The sequence below is a fragment of the Trachypithecus francoisi genome, unplaced genomic scaffold (genome assembly GCF_009764315.1).
Source record: "Trachypithecus francoisi isolate TF-2019V2 unplaced genomic scaffold, Tfra_2.0 Lachesis_group4, whole genome shotgun sequence".
NCBI lineage: Eukaryota > Metazoa > Chordata > Mammalia > Primates > Cercopithecidae > Trachypithecus > Trachypithecus francoisi.
The window spans coordinates 138,261,641-138,277,052 of record NW_022681469.1 but is presented as its reverse complement, the minus strand read 5'-3'; the positions used below and the strand labels follow the sequence as shown (position 1 = coordinate 138,277,052).

The 15,412-nt window shown below is 44.5% G+C and overlaps 1 protein-coding gene across 5 annotated transcripts in view; it reads left to right on the top strand.

Moving 5' to 3' along the window:
• Nucleotides 1–15,412, top strand: part of LOC117073288 (up-regulator of cell proliferation) — a 48,226-nt gene that overhangs the window by 12,782 nt on the left and 20,032 nt on the right. For 2 of the 5 annotated variants that reach the window (XM_033193976.1, XM_033193977.1), the window contains exon 1: nt 3,468–4,140. The exons of 1 other annotated variant lie outside the window; for it this stretch is intronic. In XM_033193976.1, the coding sequence (XP_033049867.1) occupies nt 4,127–4,140 (14 nt within the window). In that variant the 5' untranslated portion in view covers nt 3,468–4,126. Of the gene's footprint in view, nt 1–3,467; nt 4,141–4,946; nt 5,075–15,412 lie in introns of those variants that run through there. 2 more of the 5 variants (XM_033193978.1, XM_033193980.1) reach the window with 2 other exon arrangements.

Here is a 15,412-nt window from a genome sequence, read left to right as displayed (position 1 = left end):
TCCTTATGGTTCTTCTGTCTGATTGTACTGTTGTTGAAAGTGGGGTATTGAAGTATCCAACTATTATTATAGAAATCTGTATTTTTTCTCTTTAATTCTGTCAATGTTAGCTTCATATATTTTGAGGATCTTTTGTTTGGTGCATACATGTTTATTGTTATGTCTTCTTAGTGAATTGACTCATCAATATGTAATGTCCTTTTTATTTATTTATTTTTATGAGAAAGAGTCTTGCTGTGTCACCCAGGCTGGAGTGCAGTGGTGAAATATTGGCTCACTGTGGCTTCAGCCTCCCAGGCTCAAGAGATCCTCCCACCTCAGCCTCCTGAGTAGGTGGGACTACAGGTATGTACTACCACACCTCGCTAATTGTGTTTATTTTTTGTAAAGACAAGGTCTTACTATGTTGCCCAGGCTGATCTCAAACTCCTGGGCTCAAGTAATCCTCCCGTCTCAGCCTCTAAAAGTGCTGGGATTAAAGGTGTGAGCCACCATGTCAGGACTTTTCAAAAAAATATTTTAGTGTAAATTTTTAATAAAAAGATGGGACCGGGCATGGTGGCTCACATCTGTAATACCAACACTGAGGGAGGCTGAGGCAGGTTATTGCTTCAGTCCAGAAGTTTGAGACCAGCCTGGACAACATGGGGAAACCCTGTCTCTACCAAAAAAAAAAAAAAAAGCCAGACATGGTGGCACATGCCTGTAGTCCCAGCTAATTGGGAGTTTGAGATGGGAGAATCACTTTGAGCTGGGAAGTTGAGGCTGCAGTGGGCCATGATTGCATCACTGCACTCCAGCCTGGGCAACAGAGTGAGACTGTGTCTCATAAATAAATAAACAAACAAACAAATAAATAGACTAGTTCTCACTATGTTGCCCAGGCTGGTCTTGAACTCCTGGCCTCAAGTGATCTTTCCTCCTTGGCCTCCCAAAGTGCTGGGATTATAGGTGTGAGCCACAATGCCCAGCCTACAATTTCCTTGTATGTCTCTTGTAACAGAGTGTCTTTTATTTTTTTGAGATGGAGTTTGGCTCTTGTTGCCCAGGCTGCAGTGCAATGGCGTGATCTTGGCTTACCACGACCTCTGCCTCCCGGGTTCAAGCGATTCTGCTGCCTCAGCCTCCTGAGTAACTGGGACTACAGGTGCACGCCACCACACCCAGCTAATTTTTGTATTTTTAGTAGAGATGGGGTTTTACCATGTTGGCCAGGCTGTCTCAAACTTCTGACTTCTAGTGATCCACCTGCTTGGCTTCCCAAAGTGCTGGGATTACAGGCATGAGCCACCGTACCTGGCCTAAAATACTGGTTTTTAACCTATGAAATTGGCAATGATTTTGAAAAATTGTAAAAGTTATACAGCGTTTTGGAAAACTAGGACTATCAGTGTTGGTGATTTTGCTGGGAAGGCAATCTGTATATATGTGTGTATATGTTGTGTATGTGTATATTTGTGTATCTGCATATATGTGTGCAGGTATATGTATACATATATGTGTATGTATATAATGTATTTAAGTATATGTATATTAGTGTGTATGTATATCAGAAGAGCCTTAAAATACTGATATCCTATTGATCTAGAAATTCAACTCTTCAAAATTTGGCATAAGGAAATAATCATTGGTGTTTATGGGATGTTTTGGCTATAAGGATATTTATTACTCACATTCCTTATAATAATGAAATACTGGTAGCAATATTTATGTCCAGCAGTAGGGGTTGGTTAAACATGATGGTCTAACCATATAGTGGGACGCTAAAAGTCATGTTAAGTATACAGGCCATGGGAAAGTTTCCCCTTGCCCTCTGAAGGTTTACTGAAAAATCAACTCACAAAAGGCAGATTATTTGAAGAAAAGGCATGCAAATTTTATGAATGTGTACACAGGGAGAATTACAGAATGATTTCCCACCACTCAACAGGGTTCAGAATCTTGTAGACCATCTTGGCAAAACAACTTACAGGAGGGGAGAAAGAGGAATTCTTTTGAGGGGCAATAAAGGATTACTAGGGAGAAGGATGGATCAGGGCACAGAGATTAACTTGTACGCTATCCTGTGAAAGGGTCTTTTCAGGTGTGGTTACATTCTTGGTCTTATAGGGAGGGCAAGAAAAACAGTTGTTCTCCTTGGAGTGTCTGGACTTTAGGCAGATAAAGACATCTTGTGTTTTGGGAGAAACCAGTGGGGAGGGAGGTCAGAGAGACCTTGAGGCTTCTTCAGTTCAGCATGTTAAAGTGCCATATTTTGGGGTTATCAGTTTCTGGACCGGATTTTATGTCAGTAAACATGTACTGCTTATTTTTAAAAGAATGCTTATTTTAGGCCAGGCATGATGGCTCATGCCTATAACCCCAGCACTTTGGGAGGCTGAGGCAGGCAGATCACCTGAGGTTGGGAGTTTCAGACCAGCCTGGCCAACATGGGGAAACCCCGTCTCTACTAAAAATAGAATTAGTCAGGTATGGTAGTGGACGCCTGTAGTCCCAGCTACTGGGAGGCTAAGGCAGGATAATTGCTTGAACCCGGGAAGTGGAGGTTGCAGTGAGCCAAGATCTTGCCATTGCACTCTGGCCTGGGCGACAGGGCAAGACCCTGTCTCCAAACAAACATACAAACAAACAAGCTCTTTTAGTCTGATCTCCTTCATTTCATTACTCCCTTGAATCAGGCATTTAGGATTTAGGATTTCCCACTCCTCAAACTCTTCCTAACCCTGGTCCTCCTGGATTTGTCCTTATTTGGGGTGTCATGAGTTCCCATGGCTTTACTTATCAGCTCCTATTTACAGAGCATTAATTTTCTTCTGAACTCAAGGCAGCAGTTACGAATTTCTTTTCTGAAGAGGACAAAGAGGCTCTGAAACATTGACTAGATTCCCAGGAGGAAAAGAGACCATGCATCACGCAATGTTTACTAACATTTAAAAATAGTTACAAATGTTAGCCCATTTAATCTTCACAGAGAGGAAGGGACTTATTTTTAGCCTAATTTTCAAATAAGGAACTGTGGCCCTGGAAAGGTTCTATCTTGCAGGGGCTCCTGGGGCTGGTAACTGGTGGAGCCCAGATTCCAACACAGGTATTCTGGCTTCAGAGCTAAGGTTTTCATCACTGCTTTGCTGTCTTGTATTCTTAATAGTAGTAAACATTTTAAAATAGTGGTTGTTAATGATATTTAATTTTTAATTTTAATTTTAAAAATGAAACAGGGGCGGGGGGGCGCAGGGGGTCGTCTCAACATGTTGCCCAGGCTGATCTCGAATTCCTGGGCTCAATCGATCCTCTTGCCTCGGCCTCCTAAAGTGGTGGGATTACAGGAGTGAGCCACTGCGTTCGGCCAATGATATTTAATATAACACTAAAAATGCTATCAACAATGGTTTACATTGTCCAGAGCTTTTTATTAAGCATTTTCACTTAGATCATTTTTGGAAACTCATTTTGCAGAGACAAGAACTGAAGCTGAAAAATCTACCTGCTTAAGGACTCGTAAGAGTAGCTGTGAAACCTCACTGGAGGAACTGCAGATTGATAATTTTTACTTAATAACACACTATAAATAATAATAAAAGTGCTTCGCATTGCCTAGAGCCTCACAATGCCACTTTACACACATTTGACAATGGGTACCATCTCAGAGAGGCCAGCAAGTTAACTTGTCCAACACACCACTGCAAGTAAGAAGTAGGAAAGTTATTGTTTTGCTTAATAATAACGCCTTACGCTCCCGGGCTAAAGAAAAGGCTTTTCTTACAGAAATTAAACTCCAATTACAGAGAGGTGTGAACTTCATTAAGGCCCTGGGGCTGGTTCGTGGCCCGGGGGCAGGTTATCCTGCAGCTTTGGCACCGCAGGCACCGCCCGGCGAGTTCCGGCCTCCGGGCACCTGGGCAGGTGGGCGTTGGGCGGGCTCCGGGCTGCGGACGGACCTGGCCGCCCCGGCCCCGGGCGCCCCCGGGCTGCTCCGAGAGGACCCCGGGCCCACCTCACCCCACCTCCATCCCTGGAGCGCGTCCCGGAGCGGGCGGGCGGCCGACGGGCCAGGCCCCTCCCCGGCGCCGAGCCGCGGCCGCGCGGAGGAAGCGGAGGAGGCGGGAGCGGAGACCTCGCTGCGCTCATGGCGTCGCCCGGGTGAGTGCCGCCTCGCAGGCCCCGCGCCCCCGCGGCTGCCGGCAGGAACGGGAGCGGGACCCGGAGCGGCTCTGGCCTGCGGGCTCCGGTCTGGGACGCGGCCTGGACCCGGCCAGGGGCGTCCCCGCCCGCCAGGCCCGCCAGGCCCACGGCCCGCTCGCGCCGACCTTGGGCGGACACGGCCGGGCGGACGTGGGGGGCGGGCGGGGGCACCGGCGTAGGACAGCGGCCCCCCGGGGTGCGGCGGTCCGGGTACGCGGGCCTAGGGGATCGGGGGAGGGCGCGAGGCTCGGAGGTGCCCGGGGCGCGGCGGGAGCGAGGCCCTGGCGAGCTACTGGGGAACCGGGGTGCGGGTCCTCGCCGCGGCCCGGGGCAACCCGCGGAGGCCTGGAAATGCTTCACGCCGGTGCCTGTTGTCTGTGTTCCTGGGTTTTAAACTTGCTCGCGTTGGGAGTGGACGCTTGTTTGCCGCGTCGTTGAGACGTACCCAGAATGTCAGGTTCCCGGCAGATGCAGACCCTTTGCTGACAGCCGGAGAGCCGCTCCGGGATTTCCTTGGTCGGGGCCGTTGCCTACCGGCCTGCCTTGGGGTGGCTGCGCTTATTCTGACATTACCTCTTTTCAACTTTTTTGATTTAAATGTTATTCCTTTTAGGAAATGATGGTGACACATATAGTTTGTGATTTTTGAGGAAAAAATTCTCACTTGGCGAACTAAAAACCTCAGTAATTCATTATTTTTTTGTTTTGATAATTTTTCTAGTGCTGAAATCTGGGAATGACAGTCCAACACTTTCATTTTACAGAGAAAGAAATTAGGCTCAAGGTCATCACTTTAGTTGTTAGAATTCTTTGACTGTTATTCATCATTCAGAGGGTCTTGGATCTGGTGGCTGTGATAGCCCTTCAGAACAGTTCCCAAAGAGCTTTACAGGTGTGTGTTCGGTGGTGGGGGTAGGGAGGGGACGGTGCTATGGGACCGGGATCATGGATATCATGCCTCCTCCAGATGAGGCCTGAGCCATGCCCTGGGGTGATTTGGCTCAGTACAATGTGAATGAAGCAAGCTGAATTTGAACCCCGCCTGCTGTGTTTCCAGGCTTTGGGGCAGTGGTCATTTCCGGGACCAGGCCTTTTCGTTGCCAGCTGACTACCCAGCACTTTGAGCTCATAAATAGAGTAAGCAGGGAACCATCCCTGGGAAGGCCAGGGTGATTTACCTAGGGGTTCAAGGTCTTGCAGCATTCCTTTCCCACTTGTCAGGAAAGGGTGGGGCAGAGCCTCCTGGACTCAATGTTGAGGGTGGCTGAACCTGTGTGGGGCTGTCCTGAACGAAGCTTTTTTTTTTTTTTCCAAAAAGTGGTGCATTTGGTGTCCAAGTACACTGCTTTGTAGACATGGGTCAGAGGTGGACATAATGCTGCATTGGTGTTTCTGTGAGTCAGTAGGGCTTAAACTGTGTCCCTGTAGTTGGTGACCTTTGATATTTGCGGTTCTGATTATTTGTGTGACCCCCATGAGTCTGCAGTCTGTAATCTATAATATTCTGAGGGGTATCCATTGCAAAAGCTGAGGTCTCAAAGCCTTTAGTATACAAGTCATGCACCACATAATGACAACGGAGGACTACATTATATGACAGTGGTCCCGTGCACAAATACTTATTGTGTTAGTTGCCTACAGTATTCGTACTGTAACATGCAGTACAGGTTTGTAGCCTAAGAACAACAAGCTGTACCATATAGCCTAGGTGCGTAGTACACCTTACGATGTAGGTTTGTGTAAATTTGTCCTATGATGCTCACACAAGGATCCAATTGCCAAAGATACATTTCTCAGAATGTATCCTTGTTAAGTGACTCCTGACTGGTGCTTTATTTCATTTTGTGGGGAAACTATGCACATATTATGTACATTGGCAGATATAGCTCCTAAGTGTCCACTTCTACAGGCTTCCCTGGTAGATCAGAGTCTAGCTAGGAAGACAGTGCTTCCTGACACCCTCAGGGCTGTCTCAGTCAGCCAGCTAGCAAACATTAAAGCTACTGCACTAGGTGTCTTAGGGAGCGAGTCCACAGATAAAGGGCAGGGATGGGAAGGGAGTGGTGATCCAGACTGGGGTAGTCACAGAGGAGTCTCCAAATTGATGTTTTTATTAAGTGACAGTCTCCATGAGTTGGGAAGGAAAGAAGAAACTCTGGCCGTTTTTGAGGACCTTATGAATATAACAGGCATTGTGCTAAATAAAGGAAATGGCAATAATGAAGGCATCAAAGGAAAAGATGTATTTGAGAAATGCCCCATGGCCCAGTGTGTTTGGAGCTAAGTGGAGACAAGTCCAGAGGATGAGACTGGGACCAGACGATGGGACCTGGTCCCATTTGTATACTCACTGCCCACCACTCGCTGAAGGTAGATGACACTATTTGCATTGGTGGAGCTCTCAGAGAATCTACGTGACAGCAGTATAGAGACGGCAGAGAGGGCAGAAGACATGGAGCAGCTCATGCTACCGTCTCCCCTCTCTTGAACCGGCCTCACTCAACAGCTCATCTCTTGTCTTTGCCCCTTGCTTGGCTGTCTCACAACTGCCCAGATCTTCTTGTCTGTCAGCTACTCTGCCTGCTCTTTCACTGTTGGGGTTTCCTTGGGCTCTATAATCCATCTCTGCTAGTCCTAACACATGTTCTCTGCATAGTCACATCTGTTTTAGTGGCTTTAACAGTTGTCTGAATCAGAGGTTCTTAACCTAGGCTCTGTGATTCATGGATGGGCTTCTGGGGGTCCATTTGTTCTCTGAAATTGTATGCAGCATTGGGAGTGGTGTGTAGTTTTCCCAGGAGCAAGGTCTGTAGCTTTCAACAGATTTTCAAAGGGGCTTTTATCCTTAACAATGTTACAACTATTCATCCTGAATTTCCAGATTTTCATTTCCAACTACAGTAGATACAGCTCCTCAAGTTTCTTTAATCTGGGTTGCCTATGCAAAGTCTCTATTTTTCAGATTGTTATCGATGGATAATTTGAAAAACAAAAAATAAAGATCAAGTGTAATCGGCTTTACATAGACCACCAATCTTAAAATCTTAAAAAGATTTTAAATAGTCACTTATTCTTATCAGAGAGACAGCTTTACAGAAACAACTAGCGTCCCTCCTCCCTCCCATCTGAGTTTGGGGGGGTACCCTGACAGATGTTTTCCTTTGCATTTGCATACTAAGTTTGTTCCTTGCTCTGTTTTTACGTAAATTCTATCATACTGTTCTGCAGCTTGCTTTATTTGCCCAACAATATGCCTTGAAATTCTTTCCATGCAGAACAAGGGACAGATCCACATACATTTGTTTTTTGTTTTTGATTTACTTACATTTTCTCTCTCTCTCTCTCTCTCTCTCTCTCTCTCTCTTTAAATAGTGATGGGGATCTCATTATGTTGCCTATGTTGATCTTGAACTCCTGGGCTCAAGCCATCCTCCTGTCTCACTCGGCCTCCCAAATTGCTGGAATTACAAGCACATTACACAGTGCCCAGTCTACCTACATTTTGACAGACATATAATATTCCATGGCATGGTTACATTATTCAGTTAAGGATGTTCCTGGTTTTCTCTAAGATAATCTGTGTCTCACTCTGGACATGTAGAGTACATGGAAAGACTTGGACTGCATGAGCAGAGGGCCTGCTTTTGTTTTTTGTTCTTTCTGCCTATTGTAACTTGATGCTGCCAAATGATCCTCTTAAATGAGTGTACCACCTTCCCTGCCACCACCAGATTTTGAGGATTCTCTGTACCTCCCAACACATGATGATATCATACATGAAAAGTTTTGCCTGTCTGATGGAATAATTGAGTCAAGAAATAGGATGTTCATAGCATCTTCACTTACACGGTCTTTAAAGACAGAAACTTTGTGCCTGACCCTTGTATTCCCTTAGAAAGATTCAGTTCTTTTCTTTGATCCAGTGGGTAACAGCAAGTGAGTAACAGTTGATCTCCATAAGTAAACTCTCACTCCTCAGCTTTTTGTTTTAGGAAATATGGTCCCTGTCTGGCCAGGAGAAATGGAGTAAGACCTGCCCTAGAAGGCAGGAGCTCAGGCAGAGAATGGGGCAGAGAATGGGTGGAAGGACCTGTGGGTTCTGAGTGGCACTATGGAGAATGCTTGGCTGTATAGAGGTGGGACTCATGGTAGTGGATGAGGTGACTGATTGAAACCCAGGAATGTGTGACTAATTGGGGTAGAGGAGAAGCCATTACTGGATGACAAACCCAAGGCCAGTTGTTCCTCTGTGAACTGAGTCCTTGCCTGAGGAGGGAGGGCACACACCTTGGCCTTTTCCTGCCCTTATTCTTCCCCCTTCCCCCTCCCTCTCCACCATCCTCTCCTCCCTCTTCCCTTCCCTTCCTCCTCCTTCCCCTCCTCCCTTCTCTCTTCCTTCTCCGTTCCTCCCCTCCACTCTTCTTCCCTCTCCCCCACTCCTCTCTCCTCCCCTGTGACCTCCTCAGGTCCTTTCCCCAGCCCACTGTTCCTTTACACATTCAGCTGGAGACCTCATCCACCTTCCTGGCTGCTCCTCTCAGGAACATCTCAGCCCCTGGGAATTCTCAAGGACTCATCTACCTTGGTAGCTGAAAGCACCCCCATTAACATCCATTGGCTGTCAAAAGTACCTGACTTTACTTTTAACCTTTTGTCTTTGCTGTCCAGGAAGGTTCTCTCCCACCACTGTCATTTTGTGGGAAGGGAAGGGCTCAGCTTTCCCATTGGAGGCCTGGCCTGGTCTGAATGGGCCAGGCCACAGCCCCAGAATTCACAGGCCTTCTACACTGGGTGAAAGATGGGTCCTCTGGCCACACTGGGGGAAGGGGATAGGGGGCCCCGTAAACCACACTTTGAGGAGGAAGCATTAAAGAACTCAAACAAGATGTATCTTTGCTCTTGGGAGGAGTCCAGCAGAACCCTTATCTTGCTCAGTAGCTGCTGTGACTTCTACAGAAGGGACCTCGCTTTGCCAGCAGGACTGAGACTTTGTATTGGCTCTCTGCTCACGGCTGTGGGATTGCCCAAAAAGCCAGCAGCCACTCAGAATGTTCCCTACACTGGACGTATGGGAGAACTAGCAGGGTTAGAAAAGGCCAGAAGTGTCCCTGGTTCTTTAGGACAGCTCTCGAAACTTCACTCACCTGCCCATGGGTGGCAGAGTACACCAGGACTTCATGGGATGCAACAGCCATGCCATTGACCTCTCCATCATAGGGACGGACTGAAGAACCCACCCGAGCTCAGGGCAGGGCCTCTCACCCAGAACCACGAGTGGCAGGGACTTTCCAGTCCTAGGGAATGTTCTTTTAAATTTAGATCCTGCCCACCTCCAACAAGTGTGTTGTCAGTGCCTATTCTAAATGCTGTTACATATATTAAGTTATTTAATCTTCACAGCAACCTATTCAATAAGTACTGTTATTTCTATTATAGAGAGGAGGGCTCCTAGGCCTGGCTAAGCAGTTTAAGATAAAATGCAAAATGACCCAATTCAGGATGATTATAGTTGGTTTAAATTTGGTTGCTGAGGCACAGACAAAAGTGTTGGATTCTGTAGTTTTTGTTGTGATCACAGAGCGCATGCGGTATCTTCCAGAACCCTTTGATAAAGCTGAAGTAAGGATGGAAGGATGGGCTCACATGGCCCACATGAGTTAGAAGCTGTGTTGACAGAGTAGACAATACCTTCAATTATGGCTTAACAAAAAATGCCTGAAAATGGAATAACTTAGAAGGAGCTCTTCCTTTAAAGGATTCAATGCCGGGTGCAGTGGCTTACGCCTGTAATCCCAGCACTTTGGGAGGCTGAGGCAGAAGATGGCTTGAGCCCAGGAATTTGAGGCAGCGGTGAGCCATAATCACACCACTGCACTCAAGCCTGGGTGACACAATGAGACCCTGTTTCCCTGTCTTTAAAATAGAGACCTACCTGTATGCTAGGAGCATCCTTCTCACTGTAGGTCAGATGTGGTCGTTCTGTTTTAAATTCGCTGAATTGTGACTTTCTTCTTTTCTTTTTCTTTTTTTTTTTTTTGAGGCAGGGTCTCACCCTGTCGCCCAGGCTGGAGTGCAGTGGTGCGATCTCGGCTCACTGCAACCTCTGCCTCCCGGGTTCAAGTGATTCTCCTGCGTCTGCCTCCTGAGTAGCTGGGATTACAGGCGCGCACCACCACGCCTGGCTAATTTTTGTATTTTTAGTAGAGATGGGGTTTCACCGTGTTGCCCAGGTTGGTCTCGAGCCCCTGACCTCAAGTGATCCGCCTGCCTTGGCCTCCCCAAAGTGCTGGAATTACAGGCATGAGCCACTGCGCCCAGCTGACTTTTTTTTCTTTCTTTTTGAGAGAGAGTTTTGCCCAGTTCCCCAGGCTGGAGTGCAGTGGCACCAACATGACTCGCTGCAGCCTCAATCTGCTGCGCTCAAGTATTCCTCCTGCCTCAGCCTCCTGAGTAGCTGAGACTACAGGCGCATGCCACCACACCTGGTTATTGTGGATTTTAAGAAACTTTTTTGTAGAGACAGGGTCTAGTTATATTGCCCAGGCTGTTCTTGAAATCCTGGGCTCCAGCGATCCTCCCATCAGAGCCTCCCAAAGTGCTGAGATTATAAGTGTGAACCACCACACTTAGCCCATTGTGACTTTTTTTTAAGTCTCCAATACTTTCTTTTAGGGCATTAAAAACTTAATCTTAGATCCAGTTGGTATTCATTTGAGTGAATGAAGTGGTAGGGACCTACCTTAATTTCTTTTCCAGGTTTTCGTGATTGAATAAGTTCCAGATACTCAAAGCCACCTAGATCAGTGATGAAATTTTTGACTGCATTTGGGCCTATTTCTGGGATGTCCTTTTACTGATTTCTCTGTATATTCGTGAACAACCTTAAATTATTTTAGACTATTTAATTATTATGTTCTATTATCTGGGAAGTTTTGTCCTTCACTGTTCTTTTTCAAAATTTTCCTGATTGTTATTTCGTAAATATTTATTCACAGAATCAACTGGTTTTGAACCTCAGTTTACTTATAGGTTAATTTAGAGACAGTTGACTTTTAAAATTGTATTAAAGGCCAGGCATGGTAGCTCATGCTTATAATCCTGGCATTTTGGGGGGCTGAGGAAGATGGATCACATGATCCCAGGATTTGAGATTGGCCTGAGCAACATAGTGAGATCTCATCTCTAAAAAAATAAAAATAAAAAATTAAGCCTTTCTGTCCAAGACAGAATACACCTTTAAAAATTTTTTCATTTTATATATGTAAATATAAATATGCTTATAAGGCATATATTATAAATATATATTTATATAAATAAACATAATTATTAATTATATATAATATGTAATATATTATTAAATATATTTATATTATATATCACATATAAACAATATATTGTTTATATATTTGCTTATTTATATATTATATATATATTATATATAGTTATATAGTATAATACATAACTATATATAACTATAATATAGTTATGTATAATATATAATATATAGTTATATATTATATATAATATATAGTTATATTTGTTTATATATTATATAAAAATATATTTATATAAATATATATTTTTTGAGACAGAGTCTCACTCTGTTGCTAGGCTGGAGTGCAGTGGTGTAGTCTTGGCTCACTGCAACCTCCACCTCCTGGGTTCAAGCGATTCTCCTGCCTCAGCCTCCCGAGTAGCTGGGATTACAGGCGTGCGCCACCAGGCCTGGCTAATTTTCGTACTTTTAGTAGAAATGGGGTTTTACCACATTGGCCAGGCTGGTCTTGAACTCCTAACTTCAGGTAATCTGCCTGCCTCGGCCTCCCAAGGGCTGGGATTACAGGCATGAGCCACCACACATAGCCTGTTTTTTGTTTTTTTTTTTTTTCACTCTTTCCTCCCTGAAAATCCAGAAATAGATTTTTTTTTAATTAAAAAAATTTTAATTTTTTTTTTTTTTTTTTTTTTTTTTTTTGAGACAGGATCTTCTTGCTCTGTTACCCAGGCTGCAGTATACTGCAGCCTCAAACTCTTGGGCTCAAGCGATCCAACTCAGCCTCCTGAATAACTGGGACTTAAGGCACATGCTGGCAGACCCAGTTAATTTTTAAATTTTCTGTGGAGCCGGGGTTTCACTGTGTTGCTCAGGCTGGTCTTGAACTTCTGGCTTGGAACTCCTGACTTCAAGTGATACTCTCACCTTGGCCTCCCAAAGTCCTGGAATTATTGGCATAAGCCACTGTGCCCAGCCCTTTTCAGTTCTTCAAGTCTTATTCAAAGTCAGTATTTTAAAATTCTTCTCATATAGGTGTTGCACATTTATAACATATATTATTTTTCTTGTTGCTACTATAAATCCGAGCTCTCTCCTTCCATATTTCTAACCTATTTGTATAATAGGAAGGCAGTTATTTATTTTAACTTTATATGTCCCCGGCTTACTGAATTCTCTCATTGTTTATGATAGTTTTCAGGTTGATCTCTTGGGTTTTCCAGGTCTACCTGCACCATCATTTCTTTGCATTATGGAGAAAATGCAAGTTGATTCTGTCTTTGTTGTGAGTACACTGTGGTGTCAGGTGGAGGTTGTAGCGCATGTATCTTTAGGGAAGTTGCTGACAGTAGTCTGTTCTGTACACGGTGAAGGATTGCCTTTCTTAGCTCTCCAAACCCCTTTCAGCTCATGTGCCTGCTTAGCATATCCAAGGGTAGGTAGGGGTCTTGGGCCAGTCTGTCAGTGCCAATTTGCTTACAATCCCCTCAAGTCTTGCTCTACCCACAGACCTCCCTATCTAAGACAGGAGCAACTGATTGAACCTGGAAAACTTGAACTTACTTTGGCTTGTGTCTGTGGACATATTGTCCAGTCTGTTGCAATCCTTCACAGATGCTTTTGAGAGTCCAGCCACATGCCATTGCCGCTGGTGCTATTGCCCAGGTCTGAGCCTTTGTTGTTGTTGTTTTCCTGAATATAAGGATAGATAATTGAGCTTTTGTTATGTCTTGTCTGTTCTCAGCCTGGCAGCCGGTAACATAGACAGGCCTGTCACCCTGCACCCAGGGCCCTTTCATGGCTACCCCATCCTCTAGAATAAGAAAAGCCAGAACCTTTTTTAAAAAAATCTTTTTTATTTTTGTTTTTTTTTCTCCTCTTCTTCCTCCCCAAAGCCTTACTCTTTTGTGGCCTGAGTAACAGAGCAAGAAGATCCTATCTCAAAAAAAAAAAAAAAAAATTAAAATTTTTTTAATTAAAAAAAAATCTATTTCTGGATTTTCAGAGAGGAAAGAGTGAAAAAAACAAAAAACAAAAAACAGTCTTCTCTAGCTTCTCCTGCTGCCTTCCCCTACTCACTGATCACTCTCTTGCTCAAGCCACTCGGGCCTCCCTGTCAGTCCCTGGGTACGTTAGGGCTTTTGCCCTTGCTATGCCTGCAACTGTCTTCCCCTGGTAGTCATATAGCTCCTGCCTTCACCGCCTTCCAAACCAGTACTAACAAGGCCCTTTTTCCAGCTGACCTTCTCTGCCCTCCCCACCACCATTCTCAGCACACCTCACCGTGGCCTGTGCCTTGTTTTCTCTGTAGCACTTAACATCTTCTAGCACAGCCTTTAAAAAATGTTTTATTTATTTATTTATTTATTTTGAGACACAGTCTCATTCTGTTGCCCAGGTTGGAGTTCAGTGACAGGATCACGGCTCACTGCAGCCTCAACCACCTGTGCTCAAGTGATCCTCCCACCTCAGCCTCCCAGAAGCTGGGGCTACAAGTCCTACATTTCTTATATATAGGGGATAGTGTTGATTACCAATACTCCCTTGCCTTGTTGAATTGTAAACCAAGAGCAGAACCTTTGTGTTCTCATTAATGTATCCTAAATTCCTAGAAAGGTTCCTAGCAATAAATATGTGGATAAATCTAAGAGAACAATAAATATGTGGATAAATCTACAATAAATAATAATAAGTCCACAATAAATATGTAGATAAATCCAAGAGAACTTTGCTTAAGATGTATGTACGTCTCTTTGGATCCTTGTAACACATCTGAGATATATGTGTCAGGGGTGATCAGCTTCATTTTATAGATTAGCATATGTGTGTTTATAGTGTTTTTTGTTTAGTGTTTGTGTGGTGAGTGATCCCCTCTCTCTCTAACCTAATGGTAATGTAAGCTCTTGGAGGATTAAGCCTGTGTTTTAAAGCCCTATTTTCCATTGTATGGGGAAGCTTACACGGTACTAACCTTTCTGTCTTCTAGCTTTTTGACACTATAGTATGTAATAAATTGTAGTTAACCATATTCACCCTACAGAATTGCAGAGCACCAGAACTCATTCCTCCTATCCTATCTAGCTGTATTTTGTATCTTTTTTTTTTTTTTTTGAGACAGTCTCGCTCTGTCACCTAGGCTGGAGTGCCGTGGCGCAATCTTGCTCCCTGCAATCTCCGCCTCCCGAGTTCAAGCAGTTCTTCTGCCTCAGCCTCCTAAGTAGCTGGGGTTACAGGTGTGTGCCACCACACCCAGCTAATTTTTGTATTTTTAGCAGAGATGGGGTTTCACCATGTTGGTCAGGCTGGTCTCAAACTCCTGACCTCGTGATCCACCTGCCTCAGCCTCCCAAAGTGCTGGGATTTCAGGCGTGAGCCACCACACCCAGTGTAATTTTGTATCTTAACCAACCTCTCCCTATCCTCCCCTCTCCCATGCATTCCAGTCTCTAATAACCACAATTCTACTCTATACTTTCCTTCACTCAATTTTTTTCTTAGCTCCCGCATATAAATGAGAACATGCAATATTTGTCTGTTTGTCTTTTCTCCAGGCTCATCTGTGTTGCCACACAGGATATAATTCCATTCTTTTTTATGGCTGAATAGTGTTCCTGTACATCTATACCACATGCTCTTGATCAGTTTATATGTTGATAGACAGGTACATTGGTTCCCTATCTTGGCTATTGTGAATAGTGCTATATTAAACATGGGTGCAGATATTCCTTTGACATACAGATTTCCTTTCCTTTGGACAAATAGTAGTGGGATTGCTGAATCACATGCTAGTTTTTTTTTTTAGTTTTTGAGAAACCTCCATAGAGGTTTTCCATAAAGGTTGTACTAACTTACATTCCCACAGTGTATAAGAATTTTCTTTACTCCACATTCTTACCAGCATTGGTTTTGTTTATTTGTTTGTTTGTTTTTTGAGACAGAGTCTCGCCCTGTAATCCA